Source organism: Coregonus lavaretus (genome assembly GCF_964263955.1).
Source record: "Coregonus lavaretus genome assembly, chromosome: 19".
Taxonomy (NCBI): Eukaryota; Metazoa; Chordata; class Actinopteri; order Salmoniformes; family Salmonidae; genus Coregonus; species Coregonus lavaretus.
In genome coordinates, this window is record NC_140006.1 from 9,793,580 (window position 1) to 9,814,966 (window position 21,387).

General features: G+C 44.3%; 3 protein-coding genes across 3 annotated transcripts; 2 read left to right on the forward strand and 1 right to left on the reverse strand.

Moving 5' to 3' along the window:
- Window positions 1-2,041: 2,041 nt before the first annotated feature.
- On the forward strand, window positions 2,042-5,469 carry chrng (cholinergic receptor, nicotinic, gamma; the record flags this gene model as incomplete). The annotated part of the gene is given in 9 exon segments (XM_084183550.1): window positions 2,042-2,121; window positions 2,574-2,671; window positions 2,966-3,215; window positions 3,338-3,383; window positions 3,387-3,431; window positions 4,271-4,544; window positions 4,910-4,959; window positions 4,963-5,043; window positions 5,245-5,469. Coding segments are annotated over 9 exon segments (1,149 nt in total), but the record flags the coding sequence as incomplete, so codon positions are not given.
- A 2,639-nt stretch (window positions 5,470-8,108) lies between these two features.
- On the forward strand, window positions 8,109-10,824 carry LOC311146633 (phospholipid scramblase family member 5; the record flags this gene model as incomplete). Its single annotated transcript, XM_084183163.1, has 7 exons — window positions 8,109-8,436; window positions 8,584-8,661; window positions 8,858-9,050; window positions 10,020-10,131; window positions 10,325-10,424; window positions 10,565-10,623; window positions 10,792-10,824. 7 exons carry the CDS (start codon window positions 8,109-8,111, stop codon window positions 10,816-10,818), a joined length of 897 nt encoding a protein of 298 aa, XP_084039289.1. The 3' UTR covers window positions 10,819-10,824.
- A 401-nt stretch (window positions 10,825-11,225) lies between these two features.
- On the reverse strand, window positions 11,226-21,284 carry eif4e2 (eukaryotic translation initiation factor 4E family member 2). The gene is made up of 8 exons (XM_084183280.1): window positions 21,190-21,284; window positions 18,451-18,562; window positions 14,088-14,222; window positions 13,853-13,957; window positions 13,298-13,450; window positions 12,975-13,111; window positions 12,794-12,870; window positions 11,226-12,582 (listed from the first exon to the last, which is right to left on the reverse strand). The coding sequence occupies exons 1-7, from the start codon at window positions 21,207-21,209 to the stop codon at window positions 12,822-12,824; spliced, it is 711 nt and encodes a 236-aa protein (XP_084039406.1). The 5' UTR covers window positions 21,210-21,284; the 3' UTR covers window positions 11,226-12,582; window positions 12,794-12,821.
- Between the last annotated feature and the right edge of the window lie 103 nt (window positions 21,285-21,387).

The following is a 21,387-nucleotide window of genomic DNA, read 5'->3' on the forward strand; positions in this document are numbered from 1 at the left end:
AATGCAGCTATTTTTATCTCCATATGTGTCACGCCCTGGCTCTGGGGACTCTTACATGTTGAGCCAGGGTGTTAGTTTCTATGTTTAGTGTTCTATGTTCATGTTCTAGTTCATGTGTTTCTATGTTGGCCGGGGTGGTTCCCAATCAGAGGCAGCTGTTGCTTGTTGTCTCTGATTGGGAACCATACTTAGGCAGCCTGTTTTGCACTTGTCATTTTTGGGATCTTGTTCCGGAGAGGTTTGTGTTTTGTTAACCTTAGGACTTCACGTATCGTTTTGTTGTTTTGTATATTTTGTAAAGTACTCATTAAAAGATGTACGCATATCACGCTGCGCCTTGGTCCGGTTCATGTAACGATCGTGACAGAAGATCCCACCAATTAAGGACCAAGCAGCGTGTCCAGGAGCAAACGCCGGAGGTAACGCTAGTGGATGTCCTCCTCGGTTGGGGGAAGATCACCGAGGAGGAGGCCGTCCGCTACCGGAGGGCGATGAGGGAGGATGTCCAGGCAGGAGAGGAGAAGCGGCGCCAACCGGGCCAGCGTCGGACAGGCGAGAGGCAACCCCAATAATTTTTTTTGGGGGGGCACACGGCATGGACGACGGGGCTGCTGGAGGCAGCTACAGGGCGAGTTTGTGGACTAGGAGAGGAGGCCACCAGGTTACGGGGGCCATTGGTCAGGAGGGAGAAGGAGAGTGTGGAGGCACGGCGAGAGGAACTGAGTAGGCAGCAGAGGGAGCGGAGGTTTATGAGGAAACCCAGTCCCGCTCCTCGCACCAAGCAAGTGGTGTGTGTCACCAGTCCGGTCCGGCCCGTTCCTGATTCCCGCACAAGGCCAGTGGTGTGTGTTCCCAGTACGGTCAGGCCCGTTCCTGCTCCCCGCACTAAGTTAGTGGTGCGTGTTCCCAGTACGGCCCAACCCGTTCCTGCTCCCCGCACTAAGTTAGTGGTGCGTGTTCCCAGTCCGGCCCAACCCGTTCCTGCTCCCCGCACTAAGTTAGTGGTGCGTGTTCCCAGTCCGGCCCAACCCGTTCCTGCTCCCCGCACTAAGTTAGTGGTGCGTGTTCCCAGTCCGGCCCGGCCTGTTCCTGCCCCTCGCACCAAGCCTGTGGTGCGCGTCGCCAGCCCAGCCCGGCCTGTTCCTGCTCCCCGCACCAAGGCAGTGGTGCGCGTCGCCAGTCCGGTCCGGCCTTTTCCTGCTCCCCGCACCAAGGCAGTGGTGCGCGTCGTCAGCCCGGTCCGGCCTGTTCCTGCTCCCCGCACCAAGCCAGTGGTGCGCGTCGTCAGCCCGGTCCGGCCCGTTCCTGCTCCCCGCACCAAGCCAGTGGTACGCGTTATCAGCCCGGTCCGGCCCATTCCTGCTCCCTGCACCAAGCCAGTGGTGCGCGTCGTCAGTCCGGCACAGCCCGTGCCTGTTCCACTGGTGCCTGGTCAGGTACCGGTCAGCTGCTCCACACCGGAGCCTAAGCAATCCGCTCCACCGATGTCCAGCTCCAGCCAGCGGGGCCAGACCAGACCAGGGGCGCTACGGAGGGGTAGCTAGAGAGTGGTGGTCATGCCCGGAGCCGGATCCGCCTCAGAGGCGGAATGCCCACCCGGCCCCTCCCCTGTTGGGTTTAGTTGGCGCGGTCGCAGTCCGCGCCTTTGGGGGGGGGGGGGGTACTGTCACGCCCTGGCTCTGGGGACTCTTATATGTTGAGCCAGGGTGTTAGTTTCTATGTTTAGTGTTCTATGTTCATGTGTTTCTATGTTGGCCGGGGTGGTTCCCAATCAGAGGCAGCTGTTGCTTGTTGTCTCTGATTGGGGACCATACTTAGGCAGCCTGTTTTGCACTTGTCATTTGTGGGATCTTGTTCCGGAGAGGTTTGTGTTTTGTTAACCTTAGGACTTCACGTATCATTTTGTATATTTTGTAAAGTACTCATTAAAAGATGTACGCATTTCACGCTGCGCCTTGGTCCGGTTCATGTAACGATCGTGACAATATGAAATCATTTCTGGGTAACAATTAAGTACCTTACTATGATTGTTTTCAATTAAAATGCCATCTACCGAAGCGCCCACTCCATCACCGTCAACTACTTCCCCTTTGACTTGCAGAACTTCACCATGGTCTTCCAGTGTGGGCATAATACACACTCCCAGAAAATCCAAAACATCCCCTTAGCTAAGACATACCCCCAACCTCTTCAGTGATTGCAGATATGAAGAGGATACGGGTAATGCCTCCACCTGGCCTGCCAATGAGCACACAGTAATTTAAACCACAATATGAGGAAGACCAAGTTGGTCAACGTGATAGACAGCTTACTGGTAGGTAAGGTCTGTGTTTTTTGCATTCATCCGCCTGATCCTAATAATAACTTTTAAAAAGGCCAAGAAAATAACAGTTTAAGAAAGGAAGGTACTTTAATATTCAGCGTAATTCACTGTCTTTCTTCAATCTCTCCCTGTCAGCCAGGCCAGGGACAATACTCCTAACAAACATGCTAATGTCCCCTTTCAGCCTGCTGTCTTGTAAACAGTAATGGATGACTGTACAGATGGATGTCTGTGTCTCCCCTGTGTTCAGTTCCCAGACCGACAACACTAACGAGATAGAACTAGTTCTCACAGAGGAGGACAACCAGCCTGTGGAGTGGGTGGTGATCGACCCCGAGGCTTTTACAGGTAGTAACCCTACGCCTTAAACACCTTGATTGATGTGTTCTTTTGTGAGGGTATGAAAAATAGAAGAAACATGAAGGAACAGAGGATAACACGAGGGCATTATACAACACGACAATGAATATTCATGAAATCCTCAATAAACGTTCAATCCACTGTGGGTTCTGTTCCCTAAAAACAAATACAAAGCTCTCTCGTTCTCTCTCTTTTTCTAACCAGAATTGGATAATTTTCTAAGCAGCATATCTGGAAGCCATGACACTATTCATATTAACTCTAGCTCTCTACTGTTGCCAGAGAATGAGGAGTGGATCATTAAGCACAGGCCTGCTAAGAAGCTTATCAACCAGCTCTTCACTAAAGATGAGTTAGAGTACCAGGAAGTGGTGTTCTTCCTGATCCTCCATCAACTGACTGACTCTCTCTGTGGTTGTGGGGGTCAGAAGTGCATCGTGTCCATCATGATCCTCCTGGCCCAGACTGTCTTCCTCATCCTCATAGCCAAGAAGGTTCCAGAAACCTCCCATGCTGTTCCTCTTATCGGAAAGTAAAACCACTTTAACCACAGACATCCTTTAAAATGTGTTATTGTATGTAGTATTATTGATGTTGTGAACCTGGATTGTCTCAATGGCTTCTGATAATATAAAGGTGAATATGTCTTTGCAGGTACCTGCTGTTTGTAATGTCTGTGACCACCATCGTAGCAATGAACTGAGTCATCATGTTGAAAGTGTCTCTATGGACCCCCAATACCAACCTGGTCTCAGAGCATTTTGTATTATTCTGTACGTAAATCGTAGACACTCCATTTAGTATGATATGTTACGTTTCGTATGGTATTTATTAATTTGTGTATGTCCATCAGGCATTTCGAATATGTTACGTATTACAATTCGCATTATATGTTATACTTTGCTAAACGTACAATATGTTATGAATTTACAAAATGTACGATATGTTACAAATTCTAGCTAGAAGGCTAATATCGGCTATCTGGCTAACGTTAGCTAGGCTAGGGGTTAGGGTTAATGTTAGGATTAAGTTTAGGAGTTAGGTTCAAGGGTTAAGGTCAGGGTTAGGGGAAGGGTTAGCTAAAAGGGTTACGGTTAGGGTTAGGGGAAGGGAAAGCTAACATGCTAAGTAGTTGAAAAGTAGCTAAAAAGTAGTAAGTAGTAGAAAAGTTTCTAATTAGCTAAAATGCTTAAGTTGTCCGTGATGCGATTCGAACTCGCAACCTTTGGGTTGCTAGACATTCACGTTGTACGCCCACCCATTCACCCTGACCCACGACCTTAAGTAACCATCTGTCTTTATGTACTCATACCAAACGTGACATATCATACTAATTAGTGTCCCGGATTTACTTTACTATGTTACGCCTAGTCTATGAGACCAGGCTGCCAAATCACACATCATGACAATAAAGTCAGGAAGGTAAGACTGTAAGACTGTGATCAGCAAGTTTGACAAAAGCTTTCTGCCTCAAATGTGGTTTTACATGGGCCTCTGCATTACGAGATGGCTTGTTGTTAGGCCATAAAGGAAAGTTTGGCTGCTTTGGTGGTGTTGACCTTTGACCCTCGGCCTTGTTGACCTCAGGTCCTGCTGAACATCCTGCCTCGGCTGCTGAGGATGCAGATGCGACCGTGGATGCCGTATGAGGACTGTGACGTCAGTGATGGAACCAGTAATGGTCACGGTCACAGTACCAACGGAGGGCGTAACATATTTCTAGTCCTCTGCCGGCGCCGCAGCTCCCTGGGACTCATCACTAAAGCGGAGGAATACACCATGAATACAGCCCGGTCGGAACTCGTGTTTTCCAGGCTCAGAGAGCGGGACGGCCTGATGAAATATGCACTGGAGAAGATCCGTGAGTAGGGTTATTAGGATATTTACATGGGGAATATGGGGAATTGATGGGAATTTTTGGTTACACTGTACTTACCCTACACTTACGGTTAAAGCTAGGGTTAGGGTTGAACCAGGATGTTGACATGAAGCTAAGGTTAGGGTTAAGGTTAGCGCTAGGGTTAGGGTTACTGCTGTAAGTACAGTGTAACAATGAGTAATTACAATACTTGTTACACTGTACTGACAGGAATAATTACACATTAATAAGGACAGTGTAATGTAAAAAGTTAACACATTTTCAATCTTAGTTGCAAGAAAATTGCAAGAAATGTGTATAGGTTGATTCCTTGTCACTATAGCTCTCTGTTTGACATTTGACCCTAGATATTGGTCTGGAGGGGGGTACATCCCAGGAATTGGGGGCCAGCCTGGCCTAGGCTTCACCGGAGGTGCGCCAGTGTTTAGCATCCTGCAAACAAATTGCAGAGAGTACCCAGCAACAAAATTACTTAGAGAGTGTGAGTCTCCCCAAAGTGTTGCACCCACCTAGGTGATGCATGGCTGCCATTTTGTGCCAGAAGATGTTTCACTCTGTAATACCGTTAACTCTCTCATTATTGAAAGGAAACTTCTTACGAAAACTTTGATTTCCCAACATTTAGAGTGATTGTCCACTTCTTAGTGTCCCCTCTGACCTGTCCCTCTGATGTCACCCACAGGAGAACAAGGAGTGGTTCCTGGTTGGCCGGGTGATTGACAGAGTGTGCTTCATCACCATGGCGCTGTCGTTCCTCATGGGTACCATTGGAATCTTCCTGACGGGGCATTTCAACCAGCCGCCATCCGTGTCTTTCCCTAGTGATACCAGTAAGTGCCTTCCTCCGTTAGGGAATAACATCACCAATCCCTCTGGGAATGACACTGGAGCAAATCTACTGGGGTGACACTGTATGAAGGGGCATGACATGTCCATGAACAAGGAGGCATGAAATGAATGGGGTTTAGCACAGGTTTTTTGGGCTAGAGAATGCTTTGAAAGATCTATGGTTATGTATGCACTGGTGGTCTGAGACTGAAACTAAACCATGTGGGTCTGTCATAGGTTTAGCAGTCTATGAGTTTGCTCATTCACTGAGATAAGAAGGGATACGCTTGACCATATGCACTGATGCCTTATATGGTAGAAGCATGATATGTGTGATTCAGAGATATTACCACTGAGTAATATGCAAAACATTTATCACACTGTCATGTGTACTTACTTTAAGGCAACCATCATCTATCATGTTTTTTGTAAGATGGTTGACTATTATTATTATTATTATTATTATTATTTTATGTGTTGATCATACAGTGTTTTTTCTCATTAAAAGTAAAGGTATATCAACTTTTTGTGATAGGGGCCATGTTCACACTTCCAACAACATAATTTCTAGAAATCAGCCAAATCTCCATGTAAGGATCAATGCTGTTCATCATAACCAAATGCCAACCAATCACATGTTGGGTTGTACAAATTCTGGAGGCATGGAGAGAGATGGGGATGTCTCCCTATAGCCCCTCTCTCACACAGCTATCCCCCGATTCTCTCCTGTCCCACTCACCCCCATCGCCCACCCCCTCTCCCAGAAGCAGGATCTCAATTACATGGGTGAGTGATGCCTTTCTGTCCTAACAAAGGGAAGATCCGGCTGGTTGGGATGGAAACTGGAGTGGGGGGGGGGGGAGACAGTCAGAGAGACCAGTGGGGTGAGAACCTCCGCCCCCCCCCCCCCCCCCTACACACATAGAGACAGACACACACACACACTGCATGCACTCCCACACAATACAACCACACACATTTGTGAGCATAACAAACCCAAGGGTGGTAACACACAAACACACACACACACCCACACGCACTTGAATGCTAGATAGAAGCCTACTTCACCCATCCCTTTTTCAAAAACCCCAGATGCTTGCCTGCTAGACACTAACTTCAGTCAAGAGATGCCAGGGAGCGGACCTCAGATGGTAAGAGCTTGACAAATAAGTAAGTGGATAATTAGATTGAAGATTGTGAGTAAGTGAGTAATTGTAAACCACCAATACTGTACATACTTTGTTGTTATGTAACTTATCATGAAAATAATGTAGTTGTATGGAGGAATTGTTTTTTCTTTACCAGGTGAGGAGAAAGACAGACATAGAGAGGCTGTTTCTCCATTGAATAGTATTGAACACTTGTTCCTTCTGGAGCTGAGTACACAGAGCATTCAAATAGAGTGTGTCACCACTACTCTTAAAGGAACAACTGTGCAATATGCTACACTTTGCTGTGAGTACATGGGGTCAGACTATGTGCAGTAGGTTTTAGACATGGGTTAGATACAAGGTAAACAGCTCGTATACCTGTGTAGTTAGACTGTCATTACTCTAGTAGCAACAGAAGCAATACCTTAATCCTATGTTGTTACTAGAGTAGCTACGGTGTAACGTCATAGGTTTGAGAAACACCTAATGTAAAGAGCAACTTAAAGTGTTACCAAATACGAATCAACAGTGGTATGTTACCATAGAGTTGAGTGTCTGAACCAGAGGTATTGTAGATTGTGACAGGTTTTCAATAGGAGATGGATGTAGTGGTTTCAGTGATGCTGTGATGTGAATATGAAATAGCCAGGAGCTGGCCACTGTGTTGCTTCCACTTGTCTCCAGTGAGCTGAGATTGTTCTGGTGCCAGGGATGTGTCGACTGTGGAGTAAGAGGCAGACACATGTTTAAAGACATTTGTCTTTTATTGTTTATTTTTGGGTCTAATCCTTTGGATTGTTTGAGAACCTGATCTAATGTGCAGATAATTGGGGTTACTATTGTGATAAAGTGAGTGATAGACAAGAATGCTCCATTATTATTGTGCTAATTCTGGGAGCCCATGGCCCAGATAGCACTCTGCACCTGCTTTTAAACTAAACACATGAACTAAAACCGAATAAATTACATTTGATGAACCTGTCATTGGCTTCAGACAGTACCAGGGTTGGGGTAAATTCCATCTCAATTCCAGTCAATTCTGAAAGTAAACCAAATTCCAATTCCAATATTTCCTCATTGAAGACCATTGAAGGAAGACAACTGGAATTTCAATTTCAGTGTACTTCCTGAATTGAGAATTTACTGGAATTCAAATGTAATTGACCCATAGAGAATGATAGAGGACTCTTTTTTTGGCATCTGTGAGCACACAGGCAGCACCATTGAGACCATCTCCATTTTAAGTAGTCAATTTTCCTATTCTACTACTTCTATTAGTTGATAAACAAACTGAAAGGGTGCATGCTGCCACATGGAGTGTGTTGTTTGAGCAGGTATAAATTAATTGTCTGGTCCCTCCTGATGAACCGGATGGAATGATGTGATCCTTCCTTAACCCATTAGAAGTCCCACCCAGTTGACTACTTAAAAATTGTGAAAGTCCTCAATGGTGCTGCCCATGCTAAAATGGGCTTTTGGGCACTAGAGTCCTCTATCTATCTCTATAAATTAACCCCATCCTTGAACAGTACTTCTTGTCATTACTTCCTGCTTCCTGTCCCAGACTATGTCGGCAGTGACCGCCCAGCCCCTCCCCTTCGGCCGTCTGGAGAGAGAGAAGCACATCGAGAGTCTCTTCAGAGCCTTCCACAGTCGAAGGAGGCCCTCTGCCGATCCCCAGGGTTTGCCTGGCTCCCTACCCCACCACGGGCCACCTGACCTGGGCTCAGAGGACCAGGGGTTTGGCCTAGGCCCTGGAGATCCGGGGGGTAAAGGGGAGAATGGCCACGTGAGGCCCAGGGCTTCTGGAGGGCCAGAGACAGCAGGACAGGAGGGCCTGGCTCTCCTGGACACAGTCAGCCAACTACATATCACAGCCAGGCCAGAGCTGCAAGGTTAGTGCAACTTCATGTGTGAAATATACAGTTACACCAGAATGATTTTCTGCTAACAATTTGCCCAATGATACTATCATACACTGTATGATGTGTATATTAGTGATAGTCCCTTTGACCTGGTCGTGTCATGCTGCTGTGTTCCAGGTCCTCAATGTGTGTCCCGCAGGACCTACAGCATTGCCACCGTGGACAGCAGTGAGCAGCTCTTTGTGGCTGTAGAAGGTACAAAGTAATAACAGTAACATCCAGGCATAACACTTATAGATCCTGCATGTGTCTGCAGCCAGACAGAGCTGTGGCCATAGAATAGAATAGTATCTATAGAATATAATATAACTTTATTGCCCATCCAGGATGGACATTCTTCTAGTTACCATATCGTTATTGAGACTGGGCCCTCTGTGTCTCTCCTTCTCAGAGAGTTCCTGTATGTGCCTGCAGTGCTGCGGCCCGGCCCGGTCCTGCTCCCTACAAGGTTTTGACCGCCAGGCCCGCCAGGTCTTCCTGTTTGAAAGACCCCTCAGGGTGGACGCGTGCTGCCTTGGCTGCTGCTTGATGGAAATTAGGGTCTACACCCCCCAAAGGCAGCTCTTAGGGAGCATACAACAGAGGTATGTCTAGTCTGAAATCAACCTCCAACCTCTACCTCTCTCCCAGAATATTTCTCACATTTATCCCTACTCCCACTCACTCCAGAATCAAAACGCTGTGCAACGGACAACGAAAAGAGTGCTTCTTAATGTTCAGATGGTCCCTCCATTTCAGACTGTTTCTTCTTTTTTGGGCCTAATGTATACGACCCAGGACTGTAAATAGAATGGGTGGTGCTCCTCTCTCCTCACTCCCCACTCCCACCCAATCTCCAGGGAGGCTAAACTGGGGGGAGTTAGCACATAGCACAGCTGTCTGGATGGATGGAGCCAGGCTAGCCTATGTTGCTGGTGTCCTGGGTGGGGAGGAATGTGGCTTTATTCTTACTGGGAAAAACAGCTTGTGTCTGGCGGCTGCGCCTCTTGTTTTCCCTCATTACATCACCGTTTCCACACCACTCAATCAAAATGGTGGCTGATTTAGTGGAAAATATGGAAAAGACTGTAGGCCTAGTTATGTTTGACCAAATGCCCAACCTCTCTCTTGCGTTCCCTCGCTCTCTCTCTGAAATGCCGACCCTCTCTCTCCCAAGTCTTTCTCCAGGGTCAAATGAGGTCTCCTTTGTGTGTTTAGTTAGTAGAGCTTGCAGACAAGGCCACCAGAATCACTGTATCCAATTAACAGAGCTCAGAGCAAAGTAGAAGTTTAAATTAGATCTGTGTTGTATCTCTATTCTACAGTCTGGAGGGGTCACCCTGGTAGACCTCTTATGACACCAAGTGGACAATGGTCTCAGTGGTGCAATGCAATAGAAAACTGACCAGCTGAAACCTTGATCATCCAACCAACCAATCAACCCTGGCTAGGAAATACAAAACAACAAGAACACCCACCACCCAGGATTGGTCTTTTATCAGCGTCTGTGGGTGCAGGAGTGGTTGTGTGTATGGAGGGAGGTGTGTATGTTCACCAGTTGTACCTGTTAACAGATGGAGTATGTTCACCCCTCTCCTGGAAGTGTGTGATTCCGATGGAACCTCCACTATAAGAATCCAGGGATCCTGCTGCCCCTGCCGATGCTTCTCTAACCAAGAATTCCAGGTCATTATCATTTCAGGACATTACCACCCATTATGTATGACTTTGATTGGTCGGTTATTTGGTTGATTATCATATTATTTAATTCATTTCAGAATCATTATTTCATTAGGTAATTTATGCCATATGCAAATGTAAATATCTGTTTCACCACTTCCATTCTACTGTATGCATGTTTATCTCTGTCAAACATCAGGTGGTCTCAGCCATCGGTGAGAAAATTGGCTCCATATGGAAGAAATGGCCTGGGTTTAACGAAGAATGCAACATGGATCATGAATACTTTGGGTTAGAGGGTGAGTCATCCTTCGGTTACACCCGAAGCCATATAGCTTTATCTTGGCTTAATAGCTTTACCTTCAAAACAAATAGAAGTATCTACTGTTCGAGAACACTGCAAAAAACCCTCTCCTCCTAAAACCTCTCAATCCTGCAGTTCCACAGGATATGACATCACAGACCAAACTTCTTCTGCTGGCGGCCACGTTCCTACTGGTAAGCATGTAGGGAAACTCTCCCACAACCCCCCCCCCCCCCCCAGATAGGCTACTGTGGGAATCAATGAATACAATGTGAACCTAACCTGGGTGCGCAAACTCTGTACTCCCTACATTGACCCTTCCACCCCCATCTCTCTCTCTCATTCTCTCCCTCTCACTTTAGAATTACATGTTCTTCGAGATGAGCTGAACTGGCACCAGTCAATCAGAGATAAGCAAATTGAGGTTATCAAAAGTGGACCATGAGAACTGCAGAGGCCAAACGATCATCGGCGAGTTTCACAGCTTCGCTCGATGCCACACCGCAGCATCGTCAGAGAGAGAACACATGGACAGTTGTTTGGGGGAGGGGTGCAACTGTTAGCGACACCAGAAATGTACTAGTCTGCATATCATGACCTCCTTTCCATTATTTTCACAAGTCATTTAGTTGTCCTAGTAGAAGAGATACATTAAATCAAACTTAATTGATACCTTGCATTGGCTTATGCTCCCATCACAACCATTTGACTGACTGACAATCAGTTCATGCTTTCTTTGTTTGGAAAGATACATGTTTCCACCGGTGACATCACAGAATAGAACACTGAAGCCATTGGTTAGCAGCAGATGCATAATCAACATTTATTGCTATAATCCATCAGGTGTATATCCATCAGACAGTACTTTCCTCGTTTTGACAGACACCCTTTTTCCAGCACCACCCACCCAATCCTAGGCAGTATATCAACAGGGAGGAGATAGAAGGAGCACCAAGCTCTGACCTAGGACCAGTTTCTGTTCTGTAGCACTAAATGGTGAGGGGGTCAGATGAGCTGATTCCAGGTCAGTGTTCAGGGACTCCTTCTACCTGGGGGAAATATCACAGCAGGGCCACCATTCTAGCCTGGTCCCAGATCTGTTTGTCAAGCCAAACTGTTTTGCATGTCAATTCCATAAGGAGTTGGCAAGAGAGCAGAAACAGACTGGCAACCCAGGCTACCACCAACACTGGAGAGATGATGTTATGTCACAGATAACATTGTTACAACATTGTTACAACATTATTACAGTGTTGTTAAAGTTGTAATGTTTTGTCCATCTTCACTGTGGGAACTTGAAAGGCATTTTGAATGTTTAATCTGGGTTGGGTCAGGCTCGAGGCCAGGCACAGTGATATAGGCAGCTAGGTAGTCCATTCTAAAGAGGCCGTTTCACGTTACCCGCAGTCCCCCTTTAGGATGGTCCCCATCCTTTGGGTTGAAAACATCCTGGTCAAAGGTAAAGAAGTTCTTGATTCTCGTTAAGTAAATAGATTTCTCAAAAGGACAGTTTTTTCTAGAAATATATTTTTGTACGCAATAATAGTTCTAGTTTAAATGACTAGAGGCATTGTAGTTAAAATACTGCACTATAATAAAATAACTTCCACCTGCAACCCTGTTTAGTTTCAGAGTTAAAAAAAAAACGGATACATTTTCTCTGCTGTACATTTAAAACTCTACCAGAGGGAACTGTGATTGTGCTACACAATGATGAATATACTGTATATACCTATTTATAGCAAGGGTTTGGTTTTAACATTTAATATTCTGTTAGAAGATTCTTCTGTCAACAGTCATTGGCCAAATCACCAAATGCTTGTCGCACAGTCTCCCTCTGTTGGCAGATCAGGGACAGTGTAGCTTGGAGAAAAAATACATCCACTGAGGTTTCATTCATCTCTGACTAACAGGGAGATAAAAAGCCCTAACCAACCGACAGCTTGGTTCCGTGTTCCGTACAGTGGATTTTCTTTTTCAGTTAAGTTCGAATGGGTTCCATGAGCCATAGAAAGGAAGGAATGCTCTTTGTGCCACTGTCCTCCATCTCTTTATCTCGCTCTCTTTCTCTCCCTCTATCTCTCTCGCTGTCGCCATGTAAAACAGTACTGATCCTTAAAAAGGTATTATTCCTCCGGACACCACACACAAATCTAGAGATATGAGAGAGACAAACATAAACAGTTAGGCTATTGAAACACTCAGTTCCTATAATTGGCTACTAGTGTACTAATACAGTAGTACTGATAATAGTACTGATGATTACTAGTGCCATGATTTCCATGCACAGAGACACAACAGAAGTGAGAACATAAGGCCAGTGTGTGCATGTAGGAATATGAATTAAGACATAGCAGCTCCTACCCTTGGCAGAAACTCAAAGCTTTAGAGACTAGCGACCACCAACAGCGTTCACCAGACCATGGAAGTCCTCCCAGGCCCTGAGAACAGACAGAACCCCCCAGGTATCACAGACTGTGTTAGCCTACTGAGCTAAAGCCTAGTAGCTCAGGAATTAGCTCAGTGTTTGTGTGTGTGTATTTACTTGATGCTGTCGGTGTGTGTCTTGTACTCCATGATGGTGTTGGGGGGTAGGTTGAGGACCCTACGTAGAGTGTCTCTGATCCGGGTAATGGTGGCCTGGTCACTGGCTGTCTTGTTCCAGATGGAGATGATGTCCTCCTGGAGGAAAGACATGAGGGAAGCCTGGTGTTGGCAACAATAGACACTGGAACAGTGAGTGAGTGAGTGAGTGAGTGAGTGTGTGTGTGTGTGTGTGTGTATGTATGTGTGTGTGTGTGTGCGCATGCGCATGCGTGCCTGTGTGTGTGTTTGCGCTTGCGCGTCTGTCTCTATGTATGTGTGTACCTGGAAGCGTACAGACACCACAGCGCCACAGATCTCCTCCCCCACCATGAACTGTTCCCCCAGCATGGCCAGAATCAGGTTCTCCCAGCAACGAGACGCCAGGCCCTTCCTCAGCCGGATGATCCACTTCCCTCCTAGCTTATTAGCATCGTCCTAGAGAGACACAGAGAGAAAAAAAGACATGGGCATTAAGCAGGAAACAAATGGGTCATAGTCATTAGGGCACACCGAAACAAAACATTTTGCAATGTTTGCTGCCTAATGAATACAACCCTGGTAATGGTATAACACTATGAACAGGTCAAGACAGTGATCTAGGGTTAGTTGAGTGAGCTCATTAAGGTAAGGATAGATCCAAAGAATACAGGAAGCGAGACATCCCACTTTTTTCTGTTTCAATGAAAGTCAATGAACTAAGTAGACAAGACCTAGCTGCTATTGCATTTGTGTCTATGGGAGAGCTACCCCCTTAAGTAGACAGGAACTGACCATTTTTTTCAATGGTAAACGGCCTGAGTGAACTATCTTCATTTATCCACCATCTTTGCTACCCACCTCCCACATGGGTTTGATACCTTCCTTGAAAAGGTGGAAGTCGCTGTGGCCCGTCAGGTCGCCCGGACGGATCATGTGACTGTAGAAACGCCAGAACTGCTCCACCTGGTGGACCGGAGGACAGATTTAGTCTAGAACCATACTAAACTAGATCAGCAGAGTCTAGAACCTATTTATGAGTCTAGAACCTGCAAAGGTGAAAGGCAAAGAACAATGGTTCCCAATAGGGACTGACCGAGGCGAAGCTGCCGATCTGTTTGATGTTGGATTCGTAGCTCTGGGTGCTGGCAGGCCGGCCGGGGGTGCGTCTGGAGTACCAGAAGGAGTAGTTATACTGGAGGGGGTGCTCTCCTACCCCTGGAACTGCAATCTGACCAACAGAGCAGAGACAGACATGATATGATATGGTCATTTAGCAGGCACTTTTATCCTAAAGTGATTCACACTTACAGTGCCTTCAGAAAGTATTCACACCCCTTGACTTTTTCCATATTTTGTTGTGTTACAGCCTGACTAAAAAATGTATTAAATGTATATTTTTTCATCACTGGCCTACACACAATATCCCATTATGTCAAAGTTGAATTATATTTTTTCAAAATTTTTGCTAATTAATAAAAAATGAAAAGCTGATATGTCTTGAGTCAATAAGTATTAAATCCCTTTGTTATGGCATGCCTAAATCAGTTCAGGAGTAAAAATGTGCTTAACAAGTCACATAATAAGTTGCATGGATTCACTCTGTGCAATAATAGTGTTAAACATAATATTTTTATGACTACCTAATCTCTGTACCCCACACATACAATTATCTGTAAGGTCCCTCAGTCGAGCAGTGAATTTCAAACATAGATTCAACCACAAAGACCAGGGAGGTTTATAAATGCCTTGCAAAGAAGGGCACCTATTGGTAGATGGGTAAAAAACAAACAGACATTGAATATCCCTTTGTGCATGGTGAAGTTATTAATTACACTTTGGATGGTGTATCAATACACCCAGTCACTACAAAGATACTGGCGTCCTTCCTAACTCAGTTGCCGGAGAGGAAGGAAACCACTCAGGGATTTCACCATGAGGCCAATGGTGACTTTAAAACAGTTACAGAGTTTAATGGCTGTGATATGAGAAAACTGAGAACGGATCAACAACATTGTAGTCACTCCACAATACCTAACCTAATGGACAGAGTGAAAAGAAGGAAGCATGTACAGAATAAAAATATTCCAAAACATGCATTCTGTTTGCAACAAGGCACTAAAGGCATCTTGCAAAAAATGTGGCAAAGCAGTTAACTTTTTCTCCGGAATACAAAGTGTTATGTTTGGGGCAAATACAATACAACACATTACTGAGTACCACTCTCCATATTTTCAAGCATAGTGGGGGCTGCATCATGTTATGGGTATGCTTGTGGAGTTTTTCAGGATAATAAATAAACGGAATGGAGCTAAGCACAGGCAAAATCCTAGAGTAAAACCTTGTTCAGTCTGCTTTCCACCAGACACTGGGAGATGAATTCACCTTTCAGCAGGACAATAACCTAAAACACAAGGCCAAATCTACACTGGAGTTGCTTACCAAGAAGACAGCGAATGTTCCAAGTTACAGTTTTGACTTAAATCTACTTGAAAATCTTTGGCAACACCGGAAAATGGTTGTTTAGCAATGATCAACAACCAATTTAACAGAGTTTGAAGAATTTTGAAAATAATAATGGGCAAATGTTGCACAATCCAGGTGTGGAATGCTCTTAGAGACTTACCCAGAAAGACTCACAATTGTAATCACTGCCAAAGGTGTTTCTACAAAGTATTGACTCAAGGGTGTGAATACTTATGTAAATTAGATATTTCTGTATTTCATTTTCAATAAATTTGCTAAAATTTCTAAAAACATGTTTTCACTTTGTCATTATGGGGTATTGTGTGTAGATGGGTGAGAGAAAAAATATATTTAATCCATTTGGAATTCAGGCTGTAACACAACAAAATGTGGAATAAGTCAAGGGGTATGAACATTTTCTGAAGGCACGGTAACTCCTCTATTCAGTACACTATATGAGGCAGGAATTGTACTCATAAAGCTTGAAGTTCAGTTATAAACATTGTGCTCCATCCAGGGCCAGATTACCTAAAGGGCACGTGCACTGGGGCCCCCAACCTCCAGGGTCATAAGCAATGGCAAAATGTGTTGAATTGCAGGAAATTTGCTTTAAAACTGTAACATTTTCTCTCAGCTTCATGGCAAAATGTGTAGAATTGCAGGAAATTAGCTTTAAAAATGCAATATTTTCTGTCAGCCTCATGACAAAATGTGTAGAATAGCATTTTAAAACTGCACATTTTTCTCTCTGCCCCATGGCAAAATGTGTTGAAATAGAGGAAGTTAGCTGTTTTCAAAAAAATAAAAATAATTGTGACTAGTTTCACAGCGTCACTACTTCACAGGAGAGGCATTCGAACATAAAACATTTATTTTTTATAAAAATGAGTTTTTTGGCAGAAATGCCTTCTGGAACATGTGAACTTTCATGGGCCTTAATAACAAACGTGTATGCCATCTGTAAATACGATTAAAATTGTTAAATTACGAGCCTAGTTGGTTTAGCCACAGAAAAAGACAGGAACCTTCCCGCCATGATTGGCTGAGATAATGGATAGGCTGGAGATGCCGAGAGATGAGTTCGGATTTGTCTGCCATGTAGCACGCTTCTGTCTATAACATGAGCTGCTCACTATGTGTAGGTAATCATTTCTAACGCAGCTTTTTTGAAAAATATCATGAAGAACTGCATAAGTGTTGCTAATGCTCTCCACTTTCTGGAGGACAGAGTTTTGAAATCAGTGGAATTCCCGGTGGAAGCAGAGTATGATAGCTAAGGAGATGGAGAACATTCTGCCGTTTGATTGCAAATAATGCGGAGGGAATCGAAAAGAGAACACAAAGAAGAATGCTGTTGTATAAAACACTTGTCTCCGGATTACATCTTCAAACTAAGGGCAACCATGGAATCCGTGACAGAGAGGGAGAAGGGTTCATCCATGTATACAGGTAAGAGAGTCTAGCTAGCTACATTTTCAGATATTATATGTTTCTAATTTTGTCAGAAAGTTGTTTTCATTGCAAGTTAAAGCGTACTGTTAGCTAGCTAGCTAACGTTAGCTGGCTGGCTCGCTAGCTAACGTTACGTGTATGATCTCTGTAGTAATATTATTCGTATCTCAGAACTATTTGCATTACTAGTTACAGCCTAATGTTAGCTAGCTAGCTAACATTGAACCTAGCTAGTTGGTTAGCTTTAGCTACCAGCAGATTCATGCAGGGTAGTAACGTTATGAGTTGGGATTATGGTTCATTGTTTAGCTAGCTAGCTACATGTCTAAACAAAAGACTCCACTATGCAAGTAACCATTTCACTGTACCGTTTACACCTACTGTATCCTGTGCATGTTACAAATAAACTTTGATTTTATTTGATATAATGATATAGTGTTAACCAGAGACGGTAATGTGAAGAAAAACATGACCTGCACCAAAGTCAAATTAGGATATAACGATAGGCCAACGAGACAGTGTCCATGTTCTAAAATTCTCCGGTAGAATGCTCTGCTTTTATTTTGTCACACTCAACTGTAAGCTATTTTCTGTAATTCGCTCGCCATTAACTTGTAAATAATGATCTTGTTGTGAGTTTATTTTCCTGTAATAACTAATACTAATTAGCTCAAGCTAAGATGTTGTCAGCTATATGATATGGTTAACGTTAGCTAGCTAACAAGCTAGAAACTAACCAAAACATTGTTTACAAAGTTGCTTTTAGTTGTCTGGTTTGCTAGATTGACATATACTAAATTCATTTTTAAACGGATGGGTTTATTGGTGTTAAAATACACAAGTTATGCTATTTTGGATCACCAGGCTGCTGATGTCATGCAGCCTGTCGTTTTTGTGTTTATACTTTTTCATAACGACAACGACAAGTTTGATGTCGGACGACAATAGAATATTCATGATGTCACTGCGACAACTGTCTACAGGCATGTCGATAGACGTAGTATAAACCAACCTTCAGTCTTGAAATCTTTGGTTGTTTAGTCCACTACCGTACTCACTCTGTTTAGCACATGGCCTCACATGTGAATCCTTAAAGAGATGGGTGGGGTTAAGGCTTAAGAGGGTGTGAACGATGGTGAATGGGTGTAGACATAGAAGAGCTCTCCTGTAGGTGTACCAAAACATTCAAGTGCCATTTTCTCAAAAGTGGGGTTACAAGTTAATCAATTTTCAAAGCAGAATTACTTTCCCATTGTTCCTCAACTGTAGTGTACGATATACCAATTTCGAGTTCTGAATCTCTACTTTTATCCAATGTTAAAAACACAATTTCTAATTTTGCTACATAAGACCTTTTCGAGACAGGTCGGTCACATATATATTTTTTCTTTTTTGGGTTGTGGGGTGGTGCCCCGGGGCCCCAAATGCAGTAGTCTGGCCCTGGCTCTAACAAACTGTGCCAACACATCTATAATGGATCTAATTTAGAAAGCATAACAAACGATACATACTGTAGCATTATATTTGAGCGACACACACACCTTCTTGGCAATGTTCTGATCATTGTCCTCGTCATTGTCATTTTTTTCCTTCTCACAGTCTTTCTGTGAGCCTTGATCCTGGTCGTGGTCCCCACTGTCATCATCTTTCAGACTGAACACACAGAATCAAAATCAGAATTTCCTTTATTCGCCAGGTGCATTTACATACAACAGGAATTTGACCTGGTGAGATAATAAACTGAATGCAGACTAAATATATAGAGGATAAACAGTATACAGACAGTATATATAGAGGATAAACAGCATAGACAGAATATATAGACGAGAGGAAAGGGAAAGGGGATATCTAGTCAGTGAGGAGAACAAGACCATAAGATACTGTACAGAACCTTGTCAAAAATACAATGGGACATCATGACAAGACTAATCTATCATCCACACAAATTCTGTACTCATACACATAAGCAAAGTATGATATTGAACAGTAATTACTTACAACAATGAAGGTCCTTGTTGAGCATACACTTTGAATAGTCTTATCTAACTAGGTTATTGTAATATATTAGTTACTACACTGAACAAAAATATAAATGCAACATGTAAAGTGATGGTCCCATGTTTCATGAGCTGAAATAAAAGATCCCAGACATTTTCCATACACATAAAAAGCTTATTTCTCTAAAAATGTATGCACATATTTGTTTACATCCCTGTTATTGAGCATTTCTCCTTTGCCAAGATAATCCATCCACCTAACAGGTGTGGCATATCAAGAAGCTGATTAAACAGCATGATAATTACACATGTGCACCTTGTGCTGGGGACAATAAAAGGCTACTCTAAAATGTGCAGTTGTCACGCAATACAATGCCACAGATGTCTCAAGTTCTGAGGGAGCGTGCAATGGGCATGCTGACTGCAGGAATGTCCACCAGAGCTGTTGCCAGAGAATTTAAGGTTAATTTCTCTACGATAATGTCATTTTAGAAAATGTGGCAGTACGTCCAACCAGCCTCACAACTGCAGACCACGTGTAACCGCGCCAGCCCAAGACATCCACATCCGGCTTCTTCACCTGCGAGCCACCCGGACAGCTGATGAAACTGTGGGTTTGCACAACTGAAGAATTTCTACATAAACTGTCAGAAACCTTCTCAGGGAAGCTCATCTGCGTGCTCATTGTCCTCACCAGGGTCTTGACCTGATTGCAGTTCGGCGTCGTAACCGACTTCTGTGGGAAAATGCTCACCTTCGATGGCCACTGGCACGCTGGAGAAGTGTGCTCTTCACGGATGAATCCCTGTTTCAACTTTACCAGGCAGATGGCAGACAGCATGTATGGCGTCGTGTGGGCGAGCGGTTTGCTGATGTCAACGTGTGACCCATGGTGGAGGTGGGGTTATGCTATGGGCAGGCTTAAGCTACGGACAACGAACACAATTGCATTTTATCGATGGCAATTTGAATGCAAAGAGATACCGTGATGAGATCCTGAGGCCCATTGTCGTGCCATGCATCCGCCGCCATCACCTCATGTCACAAAGATCTGTACACAACTCCTGGAAGCTGAAAATGTCCCAGTTCTTCTATGGCCTACATACTCACCTGACATGTCACTCATTGAGCATGTTTGGGATTCTCTGGATCGACGTGTACGACAGCGTGTTCCAGTTCCCACCAATATTCAGCAACTTCTCACAGTCATTGAAGAGGAGTGGGACAACATTCCACATGCCACAATCAATAGCCCGATCAACTCTATGTGAAGGAGAGGTGTCGCGCTGCATGAGGCAAATGGTGGTTACACCAGATACTGACTGGTTCTCATCCACACCCCTACTTTTTTTTTAAAGGTATCTGTGAGAAGTATCTGTGACCAACAGATGCACATCTGTATTCCCAGTCATGTTAAATCCATAGATTAGGGCCTAATGAATTTATTTCAATTTACATTTCCTTATCTGAACTCTAACTCAGTAAAATCTTTGAAATTGTTGCATGTTGCACTTATATTTTTGTTCAGTGTACATGCATTAAGTTATTACATTGTAATAATCACTGTATAAATGTGAATACTATGGTTCACAGTTCTGTCAGCTGAAAGTGATTGGCTTTTCATTGCTTGGTATTTGTGTATAGTAACAGTGTCTTGTCAACATCTCTCACTAGCAATGTGGTCGAATGTGCAGTGTTGACATTTATAAGCATGCACCCGCCAGTGCAACATTGTAGCCTCGCCGGTGGCCACTTTGCAACAGTGGTTGCACCGGGGTTAGAATCTACACATAACACAGCGTTGCTTGTCGCTGTCAACGTTTCCAAGCTGAATAGAGTATTATCATTTGCTAAATAAAAACCTTTCTCCATCTGTCCCTCCTCAAAATAACTAAATGTGATCAGGGGCATGGGGGATAGTTTTAGCCGACTCTGCGCGCACCTGCCCCTGCCTTTCAACCACTTGCATGTCGGGGATTCAGCCACGGCCCGTGGGGCCTCGACGCTAAAAGGGCAATCGCAAGAAGGGGCAAGCATTCCCTAATAAAACGATTGATTCGTTGTCACTATGAATCTTATTATGTGAAATGCGTAACTACGATGGGACATGACAAGCACTCGTGTGTCCCCCAGTCCCTGCAAGGCATGCAGACCAGATCGGACACACCTCTTTTTCTCCAAGCCACCCACGAGCAAGGCATAGGCCTAATTGCTCAACGAATTTGCATTCACAGCGGAGCGCCCATTGTCCGCGAAATATTCAAAATAGCTTTGATTACTCACGCGTCAAATTTGTTGTTCATTATTCTCTAGGTGGGGTAGGAGTCTTCAGAGTCCGACCACAGCTCCCTGAATTCCGCAGCAACGGAGGCGCGCACGACCGAAACGGGGGATGCGCGCGTAGGCTACAGTATCGTGCGATGTTGACGTGCCCCAGAATGCATATTGCTTACAGATTAATGAGCAGATAGCCCTACAGTA

Excerpts from the sequence above, each read along its gene's own strand:
- eif4e2 (XM_084183280.1), bottom strand. The coding sequence starts at position 21,209 with ATGAACAACAAATTTGACGC. Across the intron at positions 18,563-21,189 it reads ATGAACAACAAATTTGACGC|TCTGAAAGATGATGACAGTG; the intron begins GTGAGTAATCAA and ends CTGTGTGTTCAG. Across the intron at positions 13,451-13,852 it reads GTATCAAACCCATGTGGGAG|GACGATGCTAATAAGCTAGG; the intron begins GTGGGTAGCAAA and ends GTGTCTCTCTAG.